The sequence below is a fragment of the Molothrus aeneus genome, chromosome 28 (assembly GCF_037042795.1).
Source record: "Molothrus aeneus isolate 106 chromosome 28, BPBGC_Maene_1.0, whole genome shotgun sequence".
NCBI classification, from domain to species: Eukaryota; Metazoa; Chordata; class Aves; order Passeriformes; family Icteridae; genus Molothrus; species Molothrus aeneus.
The window spans coordinates 2615390-2635096 of NC_089673.1; the positions used below are offsets into that span (position 1 = coordinate 2615390).

Genomic DNA, 19707 nt, shown 5'->3' on the forward strand with positions numbered 1-19707 from the left:
CCGAGCGGACGGGACCCGTCCTGTCCCCCCCCCCGTGTCCTTCGTGTCCCCGCTTTCCATTAAAGAACGGCGGGAGCGACCCCGGACACGGCCTCGTCCCTGCGGCGCCCGCGGGGGTTCGGGGTCCCCGGGGTGGATTTGGGGTGCGGGGTCGGTCCCTCGGCCCCAGCAGGCGACACCGGGCAGGGCAGGTCCCGTCCCAGCCCTTGCAGACGGAACCGGGGCAGCCCCGGCGGGCAGAGCCCGGCGCCGCCTCCGGCCGGTCGGGAATGGGGAACTGAAACAACGGAGCCCTCCCGGGGCCGGCGGAGCGCGACCGGGACGTCCTTGGGAGCGAATTCCTGGGGCAAAGGACGGGATTGGGATAAACAAAGCGGGAGCAGGGGAGGAAGGGGAGGACCGGGAGGAGCTGGGACAGCCCCGGAGCGGAGCCGCCATCACAGACACGGGGAGGACACGGGGAGGACGCGGGGAGGACACGGGGCCCGGGACCCATCGCTGGAGGGGACAAGAGAACGCCCCCGATCCTCCCCACAACACTGCATGGGGATCCAGAGTGCCACCAGCCCTGTCCCGAGTGTCCCCTCTGTCCCCACCAGGGCCACCTGAACCAGGTGTGTTTGTAACTTCCTGCCACTGTCACACGAGACAAGCACGGACCTCACCATGGAAAGGACATTTTCCAGCTCTCCCTGTGCCCCAGCCCAGGGAGGGGGGTCCAGCAGCCACCGGGAGACCCCCGAGTTTGAAAGTGTCAAAGCCCCCGAGGGAAGGGGACAGGGCTGGGAACGGGGGGGTCACAGCCCCTGGGGACCCCCGGGTGGGCTCAGCTGCACCTTTGGGGACAGAGGGTGAAGCACAAAGAGCCCCGAGGGTGGCACTGCTGGCACAGGGTGACATTGCCAGCCTGGGATAAGGATCAGTGGGATGGATTTCCCTCAACCCTTAAAAATCAACTGCAGATTTCCATGGGAGGTCAGTCAGGAGGTGATGGGACACTGGGGACACTGCCACGATGGGTCCTTGCAGGGGCCAGGGGAGAACAAAAGGCTGGGAGGGCACGGACTGAGCTGGGAATTGAGGAGGAAAAGCAGCTTCTCCTTGATTTTCTCCATAATTTTAGCGCCACATCCCCCAAACTGCAGCACAGGAGCTTCTGCCAGGCCTTGGCACAGAGGGAGGGCAGAAACCTTGACCTGGATGCCAGAAAAGAAAGCAAAAAGGAAAAAAACCCCAAAACACCCCCAGGCCCATCAAACACACAAGCCTTCACCAGAAAAAGCCAAAATGGTTTAGGATATTTTCCAGAACACTACAGCCAAGAACCTTGTCACACTGATCCCAATCCACCCCTATCCTGCCAAAAAACCCCAAATTACCCCAAAACCACGACAGCAGCAGCCAGCCATGATCAATGGAGAGAAAATCAAAGAGAAATACAAAGGGAATTACAGAGATGTGCAAAAAGTGGAACTTGTTGTTCCCACCTGCCCCATCCTCACCCTGTCACAGAACTGGGCTAAAAGGGGCTGCAGGGTCTCCAAGGCCCAGAAAATTCTCTTTTTTTTGGTTGCACTGGATCTGCTCAGCCTCACTGGAGGATTTTCTACCCCAGAAGGTCCCAGGCTGTTTCCTGGAGAGGTCCCTTGGTCCCTGCTCCTGCTGGGAGTCCAGGGGCAGCTGGAAGGTGCTGGAAGGTGCTGGAAGGCAGATCCAGGCTCCAGGAATCTCTGCTGGGAGGTGGGGACACAACCAGGGAGGATTCCAAGGACAGGAACAGCCCAGGGGGTGAAACTGAAGGAGCTGCCCCAGCTGAGGCTGGAGAAGGGGATTGGGCTTGGAAACGGGATGGGATCCTCACCCAGGGCTGGATTTGGCTTGGAAATGGGATGGGATCCTCACCCAGGGCTGGCTCCGTGCTGGAGCTGTCCCAGAGCCCCCACAGAAACCCCAGGATGGAGAAATTCCTCCAAATCCTGGGCACTGAGCCCTCCACAGCCACCAGATCCTACCCAGGAAGATCCCAGGAGCATCCCAGGCTATGGAAAGGAGTCCCTGGATGAGCTCCAAGGTCCTTCCACCCCAAACCCCATCCCTGAGTCCATGCAAACACTCAGGGCTCCCCCTCAGGAGCTGCCCCATGCAGGAGGTGGATTTTCCTCCACTCAGTGATTCCCCCAGCGAGACACAGCTTGGAAAATGGTGTTTATTGGTATTTATAAATATAAACATCAGGAAGAGTCCATTTGAAGACGGATAATTGACTTAAAAGGACACTGTCAAGAAGTTTGAGCTACCTTAATGCTGTCACCCTGGTCTGCAAACAGAAAAGAAATTGCTTTGGGTTCTGTGTTCTGGAGTTTTCCCTGGAAAACTCAGCTCTGTTCCAAAGGGATCAGTCAGCCAAAATCCTGCTCTTCGCTCTCCCCTGCCACAGTAGGAACTAAACAAAAGTGTTTTGTTTGTTTTCTTTTATTTTCCCAGAGTTGTGCAAATCCTGTGATTGCTGGGTGACCCCTCGCCCGTCCACTCTGTCACCACCATCTTCTGCCACCCTGAAACCCGGAGAAAGTTCTGGAAATGAAGGCGCCCGAGGAGAGGGGGAGAATCCACAGCGCTAAAGAGGATTTGAATAAATATAAGGGATTAAAAGCCATCTACAGGAGGGCATTGACAGTATCCTTTTAACCACAGCAGCCTGGAGATGCTCCCAGGCTGGGGGAGATGAAGGGGGGCAGCTCCAGGGGCACCTGGGACCCTCCTGCTGGGAACAGCTCATTGTCCTTGGAATTCCTGGTGGGAAAATCCCCCCCCTTCCAGCCCCTGAACAGCCCCTCCTGCTGCTGCAGCTGCTCCTTCCCCACCAGGAGATTCCTCAGCAGCCAGGGGAAGCCAAACCCCTCGGCCCAGGGCAGCCCCGAGCTCCCCGCACGGACAGCGGGAACGACGGACGCGGACCCACGGACCTGCCCTGCCCCTTCAACCCTTGGGATCTGCCCAGCAGTTCCACCCTGGCATTTCATCACTCTGGGCTCCCCTGGAGCCTGAAACACCCCAAAAAAGCAGCCACTGACCCCCCCCACCCATCCTCCTGCCCCAGAGCTGGGCCTGGCACATCCAAAGCCCATCCAGGGCTCCCTGCAGGGCTCCACACTTACCTGGACAGGTGGGGAGGGCAGGAAGGGCCCCCACAGGGAGTGAGGGAGGATCCCAGCCCTGCTCCATCAGGGAATCCTTAATTCTTCATCAGGGCAACAAGCAAAAAGCTCTACTTGGCTTTTCCATGGGGGGAGGATGGAGGGAAAGGACGGGAGGAGGGAACTCTCAGTCCTTGGAACACGGGCTGGGACTTTCTCCCTGTGCTGAGAATTCTACGTTTGGGTATCTGTTATTCCCTGTGTGGAGGGTTATATCCTTGTCATTGGGATAAAACCTGGATTTGGGAGAAGTTTGGACACCCAGTCCCTGATCACACAGGCCAGGAGAGCCCAGCCTGGGGTGGGTGCAGCTCCCTGTGCTCCTTTCAGATCTTCCTGACAGCTCATCACAGGCTCAGGCTTCTCCTGGGGAAAAATTCCTTATGGATTTGCTGGGAAATGTCAACAAATTACTGAATTTGGAAGAAAAATTTGGGAAAAAAAAAAGGTAAAAAAAAAAAAAAGGCAGGATTTGGGGAGGGTAAAATATCTGGAATTAGAAATTCCAAGGTCTATCACAACAATCTGGGAAGAATCTGACACAGGGAAGATGAGCCTTCATGTGAGCATGCTCAGGTGGGAGCAGGGAAGCACAGGGGAATCCTGGATCCCAGGGAAATCTGGGATCTCAGGGAAATTCTGGCTCAGCAGCTGCTGTTTCATTCCCTCACTGACAAACGGACATGGAACGTGTTGGGGGTTCCAGGTTTTGTTGGGGTTTTTCAGGTTTGTTTGGGTTTTCAAGTTTTGTTTGAGTTTTCAGGTTTGTTGGGGTTTTCAAGTTTTGTTGGGGTTCTCAGGTTTTGTTTGGGTTTTCAGGTTTTGTTTGGGTTTTCAGGTTTTGTTGGGGTTCTCAGGTTTTGTTGGGGTTTCCAGGTTTTGTTTGAGTTTTCAGGTTTTGTTTGGGTTTTCAGGTTTTGTTTGGGTTTTCAGGTTTTGTTGGGGTTCTCAGGTTTTGTTGGGGTTTCCAGGTTTTGTTTGAGTTTTCAGGTTTTGTTTGGGTTTTCAGGTTTTGTTTGGGTTTTCAGGTTTGTTGGGGTTTTCAGATTTTGTTGGAGTTTTCAAGTTTTGTTGGGGTTTCCAGGTTTTGTTTGGGTTTTCAGGTTTTGTTTGAGTTTTCAGATTTTGTTTGAGTTTTCAGGTTTGTTGGGGTTTTTCCTCCTGCACAAGGGGGTTAAATTAAAGCGTGTTCCTCTCCTCTCCCCTCTCCCCACTTCCAAGGATCTCGGTTCCTTTTCCAACCTCACCAGCAGCATCAGTCCCTGCAGGCTGGGAGCCCTCCCCTCCTTGCCAGGGCCATTCCCAGGGATTCCCAGCAGGAATGGTTCAGGATCAGGCCCACCCAGGCCCAGCTGCAGCTCCATCCCCAGTCCCTCATCCCGCCGGGATCACAGGGGGTGTGTGGGTGGCTGCAGGGCAGCCCAGCCCTGCTCACTGGCCCTGGCAAATGACACTGGGGGCGCTTTTCCTCCAAGGTTCTGGAGATCTGGGCAATTCCCAGGCGTGGTTCCAGCCCCAGCTGGCCGCGAGGAGGCTCCAGTGTCATAGGATGATGCAGCATCTGCAGAAGCGCTGTCGGCTGCCGCCCACCGAGGGCGGGGGGGTCACCGGGGCGAAGTAGGCGTGGACTTTGATGTTGGGCAGGTGGGTCTGCAAGGGCAACGCGGCCAGCTCAGGGCCTGCCTCAGAACCTCGGCTCCCTCCCCCGGCAATTCCCCCCTGTGCTGGTGCCCACAGGGCTCCCAGGATGAGGCATCTGACGGCTCCCACAGCTCCTCTGAGCACGAGCAGCAGGTGATGGGAAATTCGAGCTCCTCCCTATGGATAAACCCTTCCTATCCCAGCTCCTCCCTATGGATAAACCCTTCCTATCCCACCTCCTCCCCGTGGATAAACCCTTCCTATCCCAGCTCCTCCCCGTGGATAAACCTCCACAATCCCAGCTCCTCCCTATGGATAAACCCTTCCTATCCCACCTCCTCCCCGTGGATAAACCTCCACAATCCCAGCTCCTCCTTATGGATAAACCTTTTCCATCCCAGCTCTTCCTTATGGATAAACCCTTCCTATCCCAGCTCCTCCCCATCCCAGCTCCTCCCTGTGGATAAACCCTCCCCATCCCAGCTCCTCCCCATGGATAAACCCTCCCCATCCCAGCTCCTCCCCATGGATAAACCTCCACAATCTCAGGTCCTCCCTACGGATAAACCCTCTCCATCCCAGCTCCTCCTTATGGATAAACCCTTCCTATCCCAGCTCTTCCTTATGGATAAACCCTTCCTATAACACCTCCTCCCAATGGATAAACCCCCACAATCCCAGCTCCTCCCTATGGATAAACCCTCCCTATCCCAGCTCCTCCCTATCCCAGTTCCTCCCCATGGATAAACCCTCCCCATCCCAGCTCCTCCCCATGGATAAACCTCCACAATCTCAGGTCCTCCCTACGGATAAACCCTCTCCATCCCAGCTCCTCCTTATGGATGAACCCTTCCTATCCCAGCTCCTCCTTATGAATAAACCCTTTCCATTCCAGCTCCTCCCTGTGGATAAACCTTCCCCATTCCAGCACCTGCCCATGGATAAACCCTTCCTATCCCACCTCCTCCCCATCCCAGCTCCTCCCTGTGGATAAACCCTCTCCATCCCAGCTCCTCCCCATCCCAGCTCCTCCCCGTTCCTGCTCCTCCCCATCCCAGCTCACCCTGAGTCTCTTGATCCCGGCCCGCGTGATCTGCTGGCAGTCGTACAGTTCTATCCTCTCGAGGCTGTGGCAGCTCTTGAGGTGCTCCAGGGAGGCGTCAGTGATCAGGGGGCAGTTGTCCAGCTCGATCACCTCCAGCCGGTCGTGGGCACAGGCGCCGTTGCCCAGGTGACGAATCCCATCGTCCGTGATCAGCTCGCAGTGGGATAAACTCTGTCCCCAAACACAGGGGTTAAACTCTGTCCCCAAACACAGGGGTTAAACTCTGTCCCCACACAGAGGGGTTAAACTCTGTCCCCAAACACAGGGGTTAAACTCTGTCCCCAGACACAGGGGTTAAACTCTGTCCCCAAACACAGGGGTTAAACTCTGTCCCCAGACACAGGGGTTAAGCTCTGTCCCCACACAGAGGGGTTAAACTCTGTCCCCAAACAGAAGGGTTAAATTCTGTCCTCAGAAGGGTTAAACTCTGTCCTGAGACAGAGGAGTTAAACTCTGTCCTGAGACAGAAGGGTTAAACTCTGTCCCCACACAGAAGGGTTAAACTCTGTCCCCAGAAGGGTTAAATTCTGTCCCCAGACCAGAAGGGTTAAACTCTGTCCCCAGAAGGGTTAAACTGTCCCCAGAAGGGTTAAACTCTGTCTCCACACAGAGGGGTTAAACCCAGCTCCTGACAGCCCCAGCCCAGCCAGAACTCACAGGGGATATGGGAGGATGGGTCAGTGTTTGGTGGGGCTGGGCTGGGCTGTGCCCACTCCTGGGTTCTGGGGGTTTCTGAGCAGGGATGTGCTGGAAAGGGGAACAATTCCAGCTGGAGGGGGGAAATTCCTGCCTGGGAGGGTGGGCAGGCCCTGGCACAGGGTGCCCAGAGGAGCTGAGGCTGCCCCTGGATCCCTGAGGTGTCCAAGGCCAGGCTGGGCAGAGATTGGAGCACCTGGGGTAGTGCAAGTGTCCCATGGGAACAGGATCATCTTTAGGGTCCCTTCCACGGTTCCAGGGGAACGCAGACCCCCAGGGTGGCACAGAAATTCCAGCACAGCTGAGCTATGCAAGGACCCACCTTTGGCACACCTGAGGCCTCACCCACCATGGGAAGGACCCCAGCCCTGGGTCCAAGGAGCAGCAGGAACACGATGGCCCCCTCCCCTCAGTGTGGATTTTCAGGGGGATTCACCTGGAAAGTCCTCGAGGAGGAAGCAGGGCCTGAGGCAGGAGCTGGAGCTGCCTTTCCTGAGGGACGAGTGCACTGCAGAACCCACATCCCCACACCCCCCAGGACAGGATCCCTCATGGCACAGCCCCAGGGCTGACAGAAACCAAATTCCCACAGTTTCAGCCCCAAAGGCTTCCCAGAGGCACTGAGCACTCCAGCTCCTGGCTGCCCTGCAGGTTCCTCTCCTACAGACAGACAGACAGACTGACAGCTCCTGTGCAGGCAGATCCCACCTGGAATTCTGCTCCTGGCAGAATCCCCACAACCCTTTTCCTGTGGGGGCCTGGGGTGGGATTTCCTGCAAGCAGCAGGGATGGGATAAGAGGTTCCTCAGGGTCAGGTTTGCAGCAGAATTCTTCCAACTGTGAAGTCAGGGAGTGTTTAAAATCCCTTTGTTTGGAGAAAGGAAATGCTGGAAGTGTCCCTTGGGATACTCACCAGGACCTGCAGCCGTGGACAGTGTATGGAAAGCTGGATTAGTGTGCTGTCTGTAATCTGGAAAAGAAGGAAAAGTCATTTAATTTTGGTGCTGGGCACAAGGATTTGGGGTTTTTTTTCTCTTCTACCAAAGCAAAATTGCAGGATTTTCCTGAATCCATGAGATTTCCCCACAGCCTCTCAGGAATCCTCATGGAAATCTCCCCCTGCCCTTGGAGAACTGGGATGCAGAGGCATCACTGGATTGTTTTGAACTTCCCTAAGGGGCTGAAATCAGCTCCCAGATGTGTCCCAAATGTTCCTCTGGAAGGACAAGGAGGGCTCGGATTCCCTCTGAACACCCTACAGATTGCCCAGCTCCTGGTTTTCTTCAGGAAGAAGGAATTCCCTGCAAAGGTTCCCAATCCCAAACCCTGCCAGGAGCTGCCTGGGATGGATTTGTGCCCTGGCCCAGCTTTGCTTCTCCCTTTTTAGGGTCATTCCCAATCCCTTCCTGCCTGGGCTGGTGTCATTCCCTCTTTGAATCCCAAATTTCTGCCCAGGACACGGGGTCCAGCTGCTCCCAGGAATCCCAATCCCATTCCCTTTGTCACTACCCTCGGGCTTGGAGGTTTTTTCATGGAATTTGAGTCAATTCCACCCTTTTCCCTGGAAATGCTTCAGCCCAGTTTGATTTCAATCCCCCAAAATCTTTGCTGTTTCACAATTTTCCCCATGCTTTTCCAAATCAGGGGGAACTCTCATTATTTTTAGCAAGATAAGATTCTTCTCTGGGATTTTCCCAGAAAAATCTGGGATTTTCTCTCACAAATCCATTATTTGACCCAGGACCTCTCACTATTAAATATTTCTTATTTACAGCAGCATTCCCATGGAATCCAAACCAAGGATAAAACCTCATTCCCAACATTCTCCTCTCCAAATCCAGCCACTCTTCCCACTCAGGATTCCACACTAAGTTCTGATATGGAGAAAATCTCTTTAATTTTCCACCAATTTTCCACACTGCTGCAAGAGAAACAGCCTGAGGTGGAATTCCTACCTGGACACACTCTTCCAGGTCCATTTTTTCAAGCTCATGGCAATTCTAGAATAAAGAGAATTCCAAACATCCATGGTGAGTGTGAAGGCCAGACAGCAAATATAGATATATAAAATTTATAAATAATAGAAATAAATTGTGTTGTAAATAGAAATAGTACATTAAATATAAATATTATAAATACAAATATGGAAACAATAAATAGAAATGTAAGCACACAATCAAATATAAAAATCAAAATTAAATAATACAAATACATAAATATATACAGTATAAAATATAAATATAAATAAATGTATGAAAATTAGAAAATATAAAAATAAAATATAAATATGAATATAAATATGAATTAACCACCACAAACATAGTTTGCTTTAAAAATTAAAGTGTTTCTCCATGAAATAGCACAACTGGAAGGAAAGCTTACAAAGTTTCTGAAGGATAATAAAGGAAATTTCACTCATTTAAGGGGTTTCTTAATCATGGTGAGTAATTGAAGTTAAATTTAGACAAAACAGTAAAGTTTATAACTAAAATATTTAACATTTCCTGTGGTTTGGATGCAAATCCTCCCAGGTGTGCGAGCCAGGACGATGCCAAAGATCCCATAAAACCCAATTTTTGGACCTTAAGCTTCTGCTCAAATTCAAAGTTTTCCCAAACCTCCTGGGGTATTTTTTTTTTTATTTTTTTGCCAGGAAAAGGAAGGAAAAGCAGGAGGGGAAGGAGGAGGAGGAGGAGGAGCAGGGCTCTTACCCTGGCCAGGGTGGTGAAGCCCACGTCGGTCAGCTGGGAACACCGCGCCACTTCCAGTATTCTGCAGGACACAAGGAAAGAACCATGGGGGAGCCCCCAGAGCCCAGGAGAGGCTGGGAATGACCTCAGGAGACCCCCCCAGTGCCACCCCTGCCCAGGGGACACAGGGATGTCTCCATCCCACGTCCTCGTGGAGCTGCTCTGGGGTTTGACACCTTAATGAGAAGGAATTCTGATGTTGGGAGTTCTTTCCATGCTGGACACAAATGGAAAGCTCATTTGCCTCAGGAGAAATCCTGCTCCAAGCCAGAAGCTCTGCTATGGAGTTCTGGATGCTGAGAATTTTTAGATTTTCTGTGCTGAGAGATTCTGACTGCCAGGAGAACACAGCATTTGACCTGAGGCTGCCAAAATTGATTGATAGCAGTGGGATTGTGGTGCAGACTTGGTTAGAAGTGTGTAACATCACAGGGTGGAAATTCAGAGTTTGGGGTTTTGGAATATAATAATAAATATGAAGCAAGATGGAGATTTTAGGATAGAGACAGGTTCTTCTTCTTCTTCTTCATGGGTTTGGGTGGTACTTTGTAACTGGACAGGAAAGTCCACAGTGCAGACTTTGAGTGATCAGTTATTGGGTTAAAAGGGAAAATAATTTGGGTATTGTTTCTTAATTGGATAGTTCAGTCTTAAAAGACCTTGTAACAAGAGATTGTTGGCCATGCTGTGCCTTGCTAATGAGAGACTGCAGAACTCACTGCTGTGAGACTGTAACACTGATAATAAACAATGAACACCTGAGTCTGAATGTGAACTATCACCTCAAGGGCCTTCAATCCTCACCCCAACAGAGGTAGGAAAAAGAAGCTGAAAACTGGAATTCCTCCTCTGGAATTTGGGATGGGATTTGTCCTGGTTGAGTTCCTGCACCTCTGGAAAGCTTCACCCAATCACAAACTTTCTTCATGGATACACACAGACCCTGTGGGGACCACGCTGGGAGCTCTTTTAAACCCCAAAAATTTGGGGCCAACCCAAAAAATCACAACCACCCTGTTCCAAACACCTGGAAAAAAGCTCAGAATGGGAAAACCTTTGAGGGAGGGGGCATGAAATGGCTCAGAGACCACGTGGAGGCTCTGCTGAGAGTTCCATGGGGGAAGAGCTGGCAGAACTCACCGGAGGCGTGGGCAGTTCTGTCCCAGGGCGTTGAGGATGGCGTCGGTGATGTTGGAGCAGCCAGAAGCACACAGGGACTGCAGCTTGTGGCAGCCCCTGCAGATGGTGATGAGCCCATCATCTGTGATTTGCTGCCAGGGAAAGCACAGCTCCCTCAATCCACGTAGGATTTGTCTCTCCCAGTTCCAAATTCCAGCTCTTTTTGGCCCAAAAATTGTTACGGAAATGTTTCGCCCCAAAAATTGTTATGGAGAAGCAGCAGAAAGAGGATAAACCTTGCTGGATTTGGGAATATCAAGGAAGGGATTTGGAGGGAAATGTTTTGGAGCTGGACACAGTGAGGGATGGGGGAAGGTGCTGGGAGTCTTGTAGGGCTTTGTAATTCCTGCTTGGGAAGACACAGGGAGTCTGTCCATCCCATCCCTGGGCACAGGGAGTCTGTCCATCCCATCCCTGGACACAAGGAGTCTGTCCATTTGTGTTCCTGGGCACAGGGAGTCTGTCCCTGGACACAGGGGGTCTGTCCATCCCTGCCCCTGGACACAGGGGGTCTGTCCATCCCATCCCTGGGCACAGGGAGTCTGTCCATCCCTGTCCCTGAGCACAGGGAGTCTGTCCATCCCTGTCCCTGAACATGGGGAGTCTGTCCATCCCTGTCCCTGGATATAGGGAGTCTGTCCATCCCATCCCTGGATACAGGGGGTGCATCCATCCCTGTCCCTGGACACAGGGGGTCTGTCCATCCCATCCCTGGACAGGGGGAGTCCATCCAATCCCACCCCTGGACACAGGGGGTCCATCCATGCCTGTTCCTGTGTCGGACTGTAATGGCACAGACAGAGAGCCCACGCCAAAAGTGTGCATTTATGCCAAAAAAATCTATTTTTTGGCATAAACACACATTTTTGGCACTGCAGAGCTGGTTGAGGGCCTTTCTGTGCACAGGAAAAGTCTTTGTAGGCTCAGACCTGCAGGGGGACCAGAGGAGAGGCCTGGCAGAACCAGCCCAGCCTGATGGGAAGGATTTTTCCAGCTCAGAGGGAAGAGAGAAACGCCCCTGACACAGCAAAGGTGTGGGGCTCAGTGCCCCTGAAGTGCCACCAAGGAGCTGCTGGTGCCAAGAGCCCCGTGGGCAGGGGGATGGAGCACATTCCTGGAGGGAATCCTGGGCACTCACCAGGCAGGTCTGCAGGTTCAGGGTCACCAGCTCAGGACAGTGGGCACCAATGAACTTGAGGGCCTCGTCCTCCAGCTGGAAAAGAAACCACAAGGATGGGAACTGGGAGCACTGGGATCCAGGAATTGAAGCTGGAACAGCAGGGAACGGGGATTTCCTCTGGGGAGGAGGGAAAGGCAGCACAGGAGCAGCAGCACCAGGAGTGTTCCTGCTTTTTACCCCATCAGGAGCAGAGCAGGCAGAGGAAAGGACTGCCAAGAAACCCCCCGAGCCCAGATGTGCCCATGGATCACAGTGACCTCCTCCAAAGGATCCATGGGAAAAGAGAAACTGGGATAAAAAGATTCTCCAGCTCCACAAGTGATTTATTCCCTGTCCCACTCATTGGGGCTGTTGAAGAACTTCCAGCCCAGCACCTGATCTCCAGCACCGAGGGGATTTTGGAGAAGGGAATAACCCAGACCCCTGGATTTCCATGCCCACCCCCTGAGGAGCAGCAGGACAGCCCAGCTGTGGCCATTGTCACTTTTGCAGCTGTACCTGGGTGCAGCCCTTGAGGGACAGGGCCCGGAGCCCCCCGCAGCCCCGCACCAGCGCCTGGATCCCGTCCTTGGTCACTTGGTCACACCAGGAGATGATGAGCTGTTCCAGCAGCGGGCATCCCTCGCTGGGGACACAGGGACACACATGGAAAGCCTCAGGAGAAATCCTGCTCCAAGCCAGAAGCTCTGCTGTTCCCATTTCTGGGAGCCACAGAGCGGCCCCACAGCCAGCAGGGGACACCGGGCAGAGCCCAGCTCCAGAGGGAATGCTGGGATGGCTGGAGGATCTCAGAGGTCTTTTCCAGCCTTAATGGTTCTAAAATTCCATGGACAAATCCCTGCTGCCAGCTCCTACCTGAGTGCTTTCAGGGACAGGTTGGTGATGGAGGTGCAAGAAGCCAAATCCAGGTGCCTGAGTTTGGAGCAGAACTTGCTGAGGCTGGTGCAGGTGCTGGAAGAGACACAGGGGGACAACTCCTGCAATGGATTCATGCCAGGCCACAGAAATCCCATGGGATGGGCAGGCTGGGGTGAGGATGGAGGTGGAAACCCAGCACAGGTGCCCAGAGCAGCTGGGGCTGCCCCTGGATCCCTGGCAGTGCCAAGGCCAGGCTGGACAGGGCCTGGAGCAGCCTGGGACGGTGGAAGCTGCCCTGCCCTGAAGGGGTGGGAATGGATGGGATTTAAGGTCCCTCCCAACCCAAACCATTCCATGATTCCATGGAAAACCTCCCCCAGCCCCAGGCCTGGCTCTGTGGCAGCCAGGGAAGAGGGAAGAGTTTGACTCACGCGTCCGTGATCTTGGTACAACCATTGAGGTTCAACACTTCGATGTTCCTGCAGTTCTGGGCAAAGGTCCTGGGGTGAGGGAAAGGGAAAACACTGGGAATTCCAGGTGGTTTGTAACACATTCAGAATAAAGTTTTACAAACCTGATTCAAGGAGAAAACAGAAAATCAAGAAGGAAATCAAGAAGAAAACCAAGAAAATCGAAAGAATCAAGAAAGAAGAAAGGAATCAAGAAAATCAAGAAGGAAATCAGGATGAAAATCAGGATTAAGATCAAGAAAAGAAACAAGAAAGTAGAAAATCCAGAAGAAAATGTTATTGAGATATAGAAGAAAATTAATTGAGATATTATAAATATGTCACTAAAAACAAATTTAGTGGCATATTTATAATATCTCAATTAATTATATTTATTATTTAATTTAGTAATTTATGCTAATAGTGTTTATTTTTATTAATAAATATTTATACATTTATAGGTATATACTTATATATTTAAATTTAGTGATATGTTTCTATTTCTATTAATTAATTATATTTATTAGTTTATTCATGTAGTCTATTTTAATTTACTTATAGTAATTAATATATTTCTATGTATATATACTTATATATTTATATATACTTATATAATATATATACTTATATATATGTATATATATTTATATATACATATATATGTATTTACTTATAGTAATTAATATATTTATATTTTTGATGTATCTATAGTATTTACATTAATTAATTAATAGATAGTATTTATATTAATTAATTAATATAATATTAATTATACAATATATTAATTTGTATTATATTATTACATTTATATTAATATATTAATATTTATTATTAAATATATTATTTTATTATCATTTTATTTATATTAATGCTTATATATTCATATATCAATATATTAATTTATTATAATTTTATTTATATTAATGTTTTTACATATTTATATCTTTATATAAAAATGTAGTGATATATTTATAAAGTTAATTTTAAATTTTGATTTTTTTATTTATAATTGAATTTTTTAGATAAACCCCAAGAAATTAAATGAAAAAAAAAGGCAAATTAAACAAAACTATTAATAAAATAATAAAAAAATTAATTAAATGAGAAATTAAGTAAGAAATGAATAATCTCTATCACTGCTCTCCAGGTTTTGACATCCTGAGTGCCTCAGCTCCAAACTGGGGATAAATTCTCCCCGTTTATCCCGAGACAAATGTGGAAATTCAGATTTTTTGGCAGCGGTACCTTAAGGCGTTGTCCCCCACTCCCTGGCAGCCGCGCAGGCTCAGCTTGCGCAGGAATCCCCCACATCTCTTGGAGATGTTCTCCACCACTCGGCCCTGGGGAGGCACAGCAGCCACGTGAGAACCCCCCCGAGCCCCAGAAGGTTTTGCACATTGACAACGATGAATTTGTTATTGAGGGGAAAATGGGGCTAAGGGGAGAACGATGGGGATGGGCTGAGGGAGGGGAGGGAGAATTATTCAGCTTCTGGAGATGGAGAGACAAGGAGCAGTCGCCTAAAGCAAACCAGCTAAAGCATTTTGAGGAATTTCCTCCGTTTTGGAGCTCCTGGACACGGGCACAGACTCCCCAAGGGAGGTGAGGGAGCTACACCCCAGATTTCCAGGCACAGCCCATTGATAAACTCCAGTTTCTACTCAAAACAGAGATGAGCAGAACCAGCCCACGAGTTCTGCCCCTGCAGGAAAAGGGATTCAAACACTTGGGCTCCAGAGATCCAGAAAATGGTTTTGAATTTCAAATCTGGACCCAAAGACCCCATTACAGCCAGGATTTACCTTGCCCCTGGGACCAAAGGACAAAACCACTGGAGAATATTTGCACCAGAAACTCAGAACCTTCCCCTGCACTTTGGCTGCTCCTCACAGAGCAGGAGCAGCCCTCGGTCCTTCCAGGACTAACTGGCATTTGGGACCTCTGTGAGATGAGGATTTCCTTCCAGAATCTCTTTTATTAATTTTATTTTATCTTTTTATTCCATTTTCACTTCTATAGCCTATATTAAATTCTATATTAAATTCTATTATATTCTATTCTATCAAGCCTATAAATTCTGCTTGAATTAGAGGAGGCAAATGTGTTTCTATCAAAAATTTACATGGACTGCTGGATTTAACTTTGTTACAGCAGAGCCTGAGGATGCCCAGCAGGAACTTTGAGGTGAGCTGCTACAACAAATTTTGTTTTCAGAAGGGAAGCCTGGGCTCAGGCAAGAACACGGGTTTGATGTGCACATCAGCTGCTCAGTCCCACCTCCTGCCACCCCACACATCAGGAACCCTGAGAACTCCACTCTAAATAAAATAATTCCATGGTTCTGGGATTTTTAGGGCACGTTATGAGGTGAGGGATTCATTATGAAGACCCCAAATCCCCCATTTCCTTCCCCCAGGCCACTCAGAGCCTGCTGAGGTGACAGTGCCACCTCCTGCTCCTCATCCCTGACTCTCAGCTGCACAAAGGGATTATTTTAACACTTCCCTACAAAATCAGGGCTGGATTTCCCACAAGGTTGGAACCTTTACTCAGCAGCTGTTTGATGCCTCTGTCTCCCACAAATTAAAGCCACACATTTGCCTCCAATGTGAAACGTTCCCAATCTCCCTCTTCCAACGTGTTTTAAACAGGGTAAAAAAAATTCCTGATAAAAGATTTAAGCATTGGGGGTTTCCTCATCCATTTTCCTGATTAAGGCAATTTGAATTTTCAGCCTCCATCCCCACTGCTGCTGCAGAATCCACATCCCACAGGTTCAGCTACAACAGAGCAGCTCCAAAGCTTCATTTTTTTTTTTTAGGAACAATTTGAACCTTGTCCTTCCCAAATCATCTTCACTTCAATTTCAGTTGTTGATATTAAAGATACAAATATTTCAGGCCATGATTCAACAGACATTCAGCCCTCATGGTCTGAGATCTGAGTGCCAGGAGAAGTAGCTTAAATTCTCTTCCATACAAGCAGAGACATACAATTACCCCCCAAAAAGTACCTTTTCTACTAATTTCTGTTTTCAGAACAGACAAAAACTGTTTTCCTTTCATTACAACCTTTAAGTCTTGCAAGGGATACAGAATTCTGTCCATTTTCAAAAGCTGAATGGATTGCTTGAAAAACTCTCTCAAGCTGAAGAACTGAAATTAATGATTTCTATCTCCAGGGAAGGTAGAAAGGTTTACACTGGGAGTATTAATCCATTCTAGGCTGTAATTACATTTGAACAAGAAAAAAAATGGGTTTGTATGTCACTTAATTATACCTCAATATCCCTCTGGAAATCAAACAGGTCAATTCGCTGCCAGTTACTGCCATCCAGGGCCAGAACATTCCATGCCTTTATCAGGGGGAAAAAATGTAAATGTGTGGTTAATATGAAAATAAAAAAAGGTCAGTGGGGACCTAATCACAGTTTGTTCCTTGGAGAAATAACATTCTGTCCCAGGTGGGGAAGCTACAGGTAATTGCAGCCAGCAGGGAGAACTGAGCAGGCACCAGGAGCTTGGTGCCCTCAAAATTCACAATTCTGAGTCCTCCAGCCAGGGAAGAGGTGCCCTGGCTGCTTCCACTCCCTTGGGAGGTGCAGGAATTTCACATTTTTGGCTGGACTTTCCTCCCCAGCACCTCAGAGGACACCTGGGCACAGGTGAGTCCCCACAGCTGCAGCACCAAAGGGTTTGGGTTTTGTTTAAATCACCAAAATCTCCCGTGGTTCCTGCTCCAAAGGAGAGGCAGGAACTCAGAGCTGGTTGCTGTGTCCTCAGGTGAATTTAAAGTTTCAGTTACATCAGCAAGGTAAACAAGGGGAGCTTGTAAGAACCAGGAGGCAGCACTGTGCAAAAGCCAGGGGTAAACACAGGGGGATTTTCCATCCAAATCCCACCTGCACCGAGCTCCTCCCCAGCACAGAGCAGCAGTTCTGGGCAGGAGTTAGTGCAGAGTTACAACAGATGACAAAACTGAGCATTAATTGAGTTTCTTGGGGTTTAAATCTCACTGCTGATGTTTGTTTTGAGGTCTGGTTATGGCCAGGAGAAAAGCAGTGGGAAACGCCCCAGTGGCTGCATAATTCCATGGGCAGTGCAGGGAACGTTCCAGAAGCTTCCTGCACATCCCTGCAGGAACTGCCAGTGCTGTGCCATGGAACAGGAGCTGGGACAGGCCAGGAGAACGCCCTGACATTGGCAGAGGATCCCTGAGAGCCCATTCTGCCAACACAGCTCTGCTGCATTTCAGCTGGGAGCTCCTTCCCTGCACAACCTGTGCTGCTCAGGTGACAACTGCAATGCCCAGAACCACACAGGGGAATTTCTTAATGCAATTAACAATGTTTAAGCTTTTTTTTTTTTTTTTTTTTTTTAATTCCAATGTGCTTAGAGTAATTAAATCAGTGGTGGTTGAGGTTTGGAGCCAGGACTGATGGGTTTGTGCAGGTGCCACCCAGGCAGGATGGTGACAACACTCCAACACCTTCCCTGGATCACCACCCTGCCCTGCTGTGCTGCTTCCCCTGGGAGTCACCAGGCAAAAGAAATAAATCTGAATAAATCTGGCAGCTCCAGAAAAATGAACCTTCCAGCCCAGCTGGAGGAATTCTCCCAAGCAAATAATCCAAGCTGGATTAATCCAAGAACAACCCCTCACTTTATTTCCATGCTTACTCCAACTACATCCAAGGAGAAAATGAACTTTCATTGACTGTGCAGCATCTCTGTGAATTAAAATTTCCACCAAAACCCACAGGATGCCATTTTGGGCTCATCCCATGTTGGAGATTTCAGCAGGGTGAGCTTTCTGTAAAACCCAGAATGAGGGGAAAGTTCTGGGTGAAACATCAGCCCCCTGCCCTTTGTACCTGGGACACTGGAAAATGCTACTCCAGCTTGGAATTCCCTCTCACTGGTGCTATGGGAATTTTCCAGGACCTCCAGGGGACACTAAATAACCCAGCTGAGTGGCACAAAGCTCCCTGGCCCAGTCCCCTGGGCAGGGAGGATTGTCACCCAAATCCAACCCCCTGCTAAAATCCGCCAGGAAGGAGGAAGGTTCTTACCCTGGAAACTTGAGCACAACGACACAGAGTGACCACATCCAGGAAAGAGAAAATTCTGGAACAGAAATGAGAAATACTTTATAGGTTATTGGTATTTAGAACAAAAAGGGGACGTGGAAAACAAAGGGGGGAGGAAAAAAAAAACCAAACAAAAAAGGATTGGGACAGCAAAACTTCTTTGTGATTTGGCTGAAAGCTGAACTGTGAAAGGAAGTGCAGAGGCAGCAGTTCCCAAATGGAAACAAAACACGGCCATGGAGCCACTGGGAAACAGAAACCTCCCACCTTGGAGTGGGTCCTGACCCAGAGCAGGGCACTGACTGCTCACCCCAGTGAGCCTGGCAGGAGCTGAGCCAGGCATGGAGCACCAGCAGGGACCTGGGCTGCTCTGACTCTGCACAGGAGGGAACTGAACGCTCCACCACCTTCAGCACCAGCTCCCAGAAACGGGCACTGCCATCCTCACTACCAGCTCCTAAAAGTGGGCACTGCCATCCTCATTACCAGCTCCCAACAGTGGGCACTGCCATCCTCACTACCAGCTCCTAAAAGTGGGCACTGCCATCCTCACTACCAGCTCCCAGAAATGGGCAGTGCCATCCTCATTACCAGCTCCTAAAAGTGGGCACTGCCATCCTCATTACCAGCTCCCAACAGTGGGCACTGCCATCCTCACTACCAGCTCCTAAAAGTGGGCACTGCCATCCTCATTACCAGCTCCCAACAGTGGGCACTGCCATCCTCACTACCAGCTCCTAAAAGTGGGCACTGCCATCCTCACTACCAGCTCCCAGAAATGGGCAGTGCCATCCTCATTACCAGCTCCTAAAAGTGCGCACTGCCATCCTCATTACCAGCTCCCAACAGTGGGCACTGCCATCCTCATTACCAGCTCCCAACAGTGGGCACTGCCATCCTCACTACCAGCTCCTAAAAGTGGGCAGTGCCATCCCTCATTCCCAGCTCTGGGATCAGGGCAGTGCCATCCTCATTACCAGCTCCCAACAAATGGGCAGTGCCATCCATCCCTCACTGTGGGCAGTGCCATCCACCTTCCCAGCTCTGGATCAGGGCAGTGCCATCCCTCATCACCAGCTCCTAAAAGTGGGCACTGCCATCCTCACTACCAGCTCCCAACAGTGGGGAGTGCCATCCTCATTCCCAGCTCTGGATCAGGGCAGTGCCATCCCTCACTGTGGGCAGTGCCATCCCTCACTCCCAGCTCTGGATCAGGGCAGTGCCATCCCTCATTCCCAGCTCTGGATCAGGGCAGTGCCATCCATCCCTCACTGTGGGCAGTGCCATCCTCATTCCCAGCTCTGGATCAGGGCAGTGCCATCCCTCACTCCCAGCTCTAGATCAGGGCAGTGCCATCCCTCATTCCCAGCTCTGGATCAGGGCAGTGCCATCCCTCATTCCCAGCTCTGGATCAGGGCAGTGCCATCCCTCACTGTGGGCAGTGCCATCCTCACTCCCAGCTCTGGATCAGGGCAGTGCCATCCATCCCTCACTGTGGGCAGTGCCATCCCTCATCACCCACTCCAGACTGATTTCAGTGCCCAGACCATTCCTGGTTCCCAC

The 19707-nt window shown here is 50.2% G+C and overlaps 1 protein-coding gene across 3 annotated transcripts in view; it reads right to left on the bottom strand.

Annotated features, from left to right (window-relative positions):
- Positions 1 to 2192: 2192 nt before the first annotated feature.
- The window catches only part of FBXL20 (F-box and leucine rich repeat protein 20), a 39247-nt gene continuing 21732 nt past the window's right edge, over positions 2193 to 19707 (bottom strand). For all 3 annotated transcript variants that reach the window (XM_066566918.1, XM_066566917.1, XM_066566920.1), the window contains exons 3-15: positions 18127 to 18181; positions 16336 to 16410; positions 14301 to 14395; positions 13038 to 13106; positions 12604 to 12699; positions 12247 to 12373; positions 11707 to 11781; positions 10530 to 10660; positions 9351 to 9411; positions 8595 to 8639; positions 7553 to 7609; positions 5902 to 6114; positions 2193 to 4847 (exon numbers count right to left, since the gene is read on the bottom strand). In XM_066566918.1, coding sequence (XP_066423015.1) covers positions 4740 to 4847; positions 5902 to 6114; positions 7553 to 7609; positions 8595 to 8639; positions 9351 to 9411; positions 10530 to 10660; positions 11707 to 11781; positions 12247 to 12373; positions 12604 to 12699; positions 13038 to 13106; positions 14301 to 14395; positions 16336 to 16410; positions 18127 to 18181 — 1207 coding nt within the window. In that variant the 3' untranslated portion in view covers positions 2193 to 4739. The remainder of the gene's footprint in view (positions 4848 to 5901; positions 6115 to 7552; positions 7610 to 8594; positions 8640 to 9350; positions 9412 to 10529; positions 10661 to 11706; positions 11782 to 12246; positions 12374 to 12603; positions 12700 to 13037; positions 13107 to 14300; positions 14396 to 16335; positions 16411 to 18126; positions 18182 to 19707) is intronic.